Source organism: Tupaia chinensis, unplaced genomic scaffold, assembly GCF_000334495.1.
Source record: "Tupaia chinensis unplaced genomic scaffold, TupChi_1.0 Scaffold000037_22, whole genome shotgun sequence".
Taxonomy (NCBI): Eukaryota; Metazoa; Chordata; class Mammalia; order Scandentia; family Tupaiidae; genus Tupaia; species Tupaia belangeri.
The window spans coordinates 1,037,698-1,042,770 of record NW_006159481.1 but is presented as its reverse complement, the minus strand read 5'-3'; the positions used below and the strand labels follow the sequence as shown (position 1 = coordinate 1,042,770).

General features: G+C 42.5%; 1 protein-coding gene across 1 annotated transcript in view; it reads left to right on the top strand.

The window, feature by feature from the left end:
- The window catches only part of LOC102471324 (ubiquitin-like modifier-activating enzyme 1), a 23,723-nt gene that overhangs the window by 4,365 nt on the left and 14,285 nt on the right, over window positions 1-5,073 (top strand). Inside the window, exons 2-8 of the mRNA XM_006140565.2 lie at window positions 1,036-1,152; window positions 1,281-1,339; window positions 1,432-1,600; window positions 1,687-1,821; window positions 3,042-3,148; window positions 3,403-3,493; window positions 3,596-3,728. Of these exons, the coding sequence (XP_006140627.1) occupies window positions 1,036-1,152; window positions 1,281-1,339; window positions 1,432-1,600; window positions 1,687-1,821; window positions 3,042-3,148; window positions 3,403-3,493; window positions 3,596-3,728 (811 nt within the window). The remainder of the gene's footprint in view (window positions 1-1,035; window positions 1,153-1,280; window positions 1,340-1,431; window positions 1,601-1,686; window positions 1,822-3,041; window positions 3,149-3,402; window positions 3,494-3,595; window positions 3,729-5,073) is intronic.

Genomic DNA, 5,073 nt, shown 5'->3' with positions numbered 1-5,073 from the left:
CCGTGGTTGCCTACGTGGGAGTCCAGCAACATAGCCATTATACTAACTGCTGGTTCCCACATCTCCATAATCTTCAAAAATCCCTATAGGCCAAACATTTCTCTTCAGATAACTTAATACCTGCTTCAGAGACTCTCCTAGGCCTTAGAATCTGTCCTTACAGACCTATTTCTCCTTACATCATAGTCAGAGATACCTCAAGAACTAACATCTATATCTACTTTTCCTAACTCTAAATGTTGTCATTCAGAAACCTGGGTTTACATTTAATGGAATACGTATCTACCCAAATGATCTCTGTGTTCTCTTCAGATAATCATTAAGTCTTCTCTGAGAACCTCCCAAAGAATTAGAGATCGGCAGAGAATATTTGTATATACAGTTCATCATCAAGGATTTATCCCTTCCACCAGTCCCCGACTTACCTGGTTGTGATCTGAACATCGTTTATTAGAGATTCACCCCTCCCCTTTATCTCATTCTGGTCACTGCCTTGCTTTCCAAGAGCAGGGTTTAACATGGCTTCAGTATTACCAGTTAGGAAGTCCAGTTCTAGGTGTTTGAATATGGTCAGTATTTTCTCAATTAATTTTTTAATGTTTTTTAGGTTATTCTGTAGGGTACATGTATTAGGCACAGAAAGAGTGGTGGAATGTGAGAAATCATTCCTCCAGGGAACTGACCACACTGCAATTCTTTATCTTCCATTCTCCTCTTGAGACCTTGGGCATGCACACCTTGCATGATTTCAGACCACTGGTTCAGTTTTATAACTGGATGGTTGGCCATGTGGGAGTACAGTACCTTGACCCCCTTGTCTCATGCTCGCTGGTCACTGAACTTTTGGATCTTCAACTATCTGAGCTCAGCCTCTCTTCTCTGCTTCATCAAAGTACCTTTAGGACCATGTTCTCTGTATCTTACTTGGAGTAGGTATATGGGCCCTAAAGTCCTCCCCTCTTAGAATTGCTATGGACAGGAAGGCTATTGCAATCCCTTATGTATCACCCCTCACACAATTCCCTTCCCCTCCAGATGTCTAGGTCACTGCTGTCCAAGAAACAGCGTGTGACTGGGCCTGATTTAAAGGTGGATTCTAACTGTTCTTCTGCCCGCTCCATGATGTTCAAAGTACCCTCAGAACCAAGCAACGTGAGTATCTTCTCCTGGGAAACCAGCAGATGAGGTAGAATGACCAGTGGGAAGTTACCCTATTTGTACAAATTTCACTCATTACTTTTTGTCTCCCCATAATATGATTTTTTTCTCTTTATCACTAGGAAATGTCAAAAAACAACAGTGATACCGAGATAGATGAAGGTCTTTACTCACGCCAGCTGTAAGTGAGGTCAAAGTGGGGATGAGAAGGAGGAGGTGGAACTGAGAGGTTAGGGTTGATTGGGTTAAACCCTTACCTCCCTAACTTGGCAGGTATGTACTGGGTCATGAGGCAATGAAGCGTCTCCAGTCATCCAATGTGCTGGTATCAGGCCTGCGGGGTTTAGGTGTGGAGATCGCCAAGAACATCATCCTTGGTGGGGTCAAAGCTGTCACCCTCCATGATGAGGGCACCACCCAGTGGGCTGATCTTTCCTCCCAGGTACCACTTCTTACCCCTTGTCAAAGTGTCAATTGTTCACAGCCTTGGCCACTTCATTTTTTTTTTTTTTTAACATGGTCTTGTAGTTTTATCTGCGGGAGGAGGATATTGGTAAGAACAGAGCTGAGGTATCACAGCCCCGTCTTGCTGAGCTCAACAGCTATGTTCCTGTCAACATCTACACTGGACCCCTTGTCAAGGACTTCCTTGGTGGTTTCCAGGTACCTTGGAACACAGATCTTTTTCATACTTTTTTTTATGTCTTAATCTCTTTTATTTATTATCTTTGAACCTGTATATCAGGTGCTGGGAGGCTAGAGGATACAGGCAGTAATTTGATTTTAGATCTGTCCTTGGGGGATCCTGGAGGGAGACTGTGGCCATTCATCATGGTGCAGTATTTTTGAACATTGAACTCTATAGATAACTGTCTTTATGTGTGACTTGAGCCCTTCAGACTGTATGACCACAGGAAGTACTTAATCTCTCAGTGTTAGTGTTTCTTTATGTCAAGTAGAAATAGGAGTAATACTGACCTATGAATCTCTGAGTTTTTTAAGTATTAAACTCAGACTAAGCAATTAGATGCCTGTCTGTATGGGGAAGTCATACGGCTCTTCATTTAGTCGCTGCACTGGAAAATGGAGCTGGCGCTGTTGACATGCTGCCCTGTGATATCCCTGAGTAGGAAGAAGGGACTAATCCTGGTGAACAAGGAAGGGAATTCAGGCAAATTCCTTGGATTGTGAAAGAAAAGACACTTTATGAAGTACTGGAGTAAGTGGCTGTGGCAGGCATATACATGTATTTAAAGAAGAACACAATACTTTAAATGGAACTCAGTGTTACTCTTAAAACAGGGTCCACAACTCTAGGCTGTAGCCTGGTGCATCCTTGGCTGTTAGGAGCTGGTGATAGATCAGTGCTAGTTCACTAGTACACATGAGCAAGTGGACAAGTGCTGGAAGCAGCTTAATGTGTTGCAGCCATTCTCTGTCACTCCTATTGTGTATTGCCTTCCGTAGCTATGGTAGCAGACTTTCGTGGGAATGTAAACGCAAGTACTGTGTTGTTTTGTTGTGTGTTGCAGTACGGTGGTAGAGAATTGGGTGCACAGTGCATGAGATGCACTTCGTTCAACCTGGGACAAAAGTTTCTCCCACAATGAGAATTTTGCCAAATAAATTAGTCTTCATACTTGGTCTTATTGCTGCTATGCCCTGGGATTCATTCTTTTGTTTATTGTTTTATAGATCCTTACTCTCACAGTGTTTGACATACTTCACATATGTTTGTCAGAGAGTGCTAAAACAGCAAACCATGCTGATGATATACACAAATTTGCCCCATTCCAATCTCTCCCTTAGCCATCTCAGTGTTCTCCCTTATTTTCATTCATACAAGTCCCAGGCCTTCAGGCTAAACTCCCTGCCCTTTACAGGTGGTAGTACTTACTAACTCTCCCTTGGAGGACCAGCTGCAAGTGGGTGAATTCTGTCACAGCCATGGAATCAAGCTGGTGGTAGCAGACAGTCGGGGGCTGTTTGGGTAAGTTCTTGGCTTTTCCTTTTCACTCTTTTCCCAACCCCTAACAAGCCATACAAAGAAGCTCCCATTACCTTCATCGTATACTCACCCACCTGGGTTTGGATTCTGCATGTTTTCTCTCATGGCCATGTGAATGCTATCTGATTCCTATCACTAATGGGCTGAGTTTACTTGTCAAGTATCACTGGTCTGCACTTCATGGTGTGCCACTATGTGTGGGTCTCAGTTATTAATCTTGTTTAAATTCACCACAGGCAACTCTTTTGTGACTTTGGAGAGGAAATGATTCTCATTGATTCCAATGGGGAACAACCACTCAGTGCTATGGTTTCTATGATCACCAAGGTAAGGAGGCTAGGCTGATGGGTTAAGGTGGGCAGCAGCAGTCCTCTCTTTATTTGCTGGATCTCTGCACTTGCCTCTAAAATTCATTCTTCTTCCAACCAGGACAACCCTGGTATTGTCACTTGCCTAGATGAGGCCCGGCATGGGTTTGAGAGTGGCGACTTTGTCTCCTTCACTGAAGTCCAGGGCATGAGTGAACTCAATGGTGCCCCTCCCATGGAGATCAAAGTCCTGGGTATGTCAAACCTGGGATGAGAATTGGTTGCATGGAGCAAGGGGAAAAAGTAGTAGGCACTGTGGGTATGAGTGGGCCCAGAGACCTGCTTACAGTCTTAAGTGAACTGAGGCCAAGAGGAGGCATCTTTGTCGTTGGAACTGGGCTTTTGGAGAGATATGTCTGTAAATTCTTTTTTTTAAAAGAGGTTTTTGCCATAGGGTGCATGCATTCGCCAGAGAGAGAGAGAGAGAGAGAGAAAGAGAGAGAAGTTGTTTTGTCATGTCTACTCTGCTGCAGGTAGATTAAGGTTTTTTTGATTTTTTTTTTCACTGTTCTTCTGTTGTTTGTTTTTCTTGTTTTTTGCCTTTTCTTTTTTTGTTTTGTGGTAGGTAGTTTTTAGGTTTTTGCCACGGAGTGCATGTATTCATTGGAGAGAAAAGAGTCAGAGGGACAGTGAGAAATTACTATCCAGGATGGAAGACAAAAATGCCACAGTCCCTGCTCCATTCTATCAGGATTTCAGACATGCACACATGTGCCCCAGGGTGACTTTTCAAGCCCCTGGATCTAGGACTCAGACTGTCGTTGATCATGAGAGAATCCAGTACATTAACGACTATATCACCTGCTGGTTCCAGTTTCTTATTTTTAACTTATGTCATGTTTACTGATCTTTTGTTTTACCTAAATGGTTACTTCATTTTAGATAAAAAATTAGTAAGCAGGAATATTTACTATAATAAATACAACCTGTATGTTTGAAAAGCTCTGGAAAGTCATGAATATGTTAGTTGAAAGACAGAAAAAAATTCAAGTAAAACTGCTATAGGTGAAGCATATAAGTACACTAAAATGGAATAAGGGGCAGGACCACAAAAGTTTATGAGTAGGGAACCAGCACTTAGCGTAATGGCGATGTCACTGGACTCCCACGTAGTCAACCGCGTCCCGGTTTGCGTCCCGGACCCGGTGGTTTAAAACTCACGCCGGGCGTGTGTGCATGCGTGCCCAAGATTCTGGGAGGAGAAGGGATTGCAGTGTGATCATCCCCCATGGAGGGTGATTTCTCACTTTCTGTCTGTCTGTCTGGCAAGCACATGCACCCTATAGCGAAAACCTCTCCAAAAAAAAAAAAAAAAAAAAAAAAAAAGTTTATGAGTAAATAATGGCCAAAAAGAAAAAATTAATGAAAACTAAAGCCAGAGATCTATGATGCCAAAGCTGATGAAATATTCATAAAATAACTTTTGATAAGTGAATTTAGTATTTTGTGACTCTTTTCTTTATTTTTGGAGTTTTTTTTTTTTTTTCTCCAGACAGAGACATAGAGACAGAAAGCGAGAAAACACCCTGCTGTAAACCC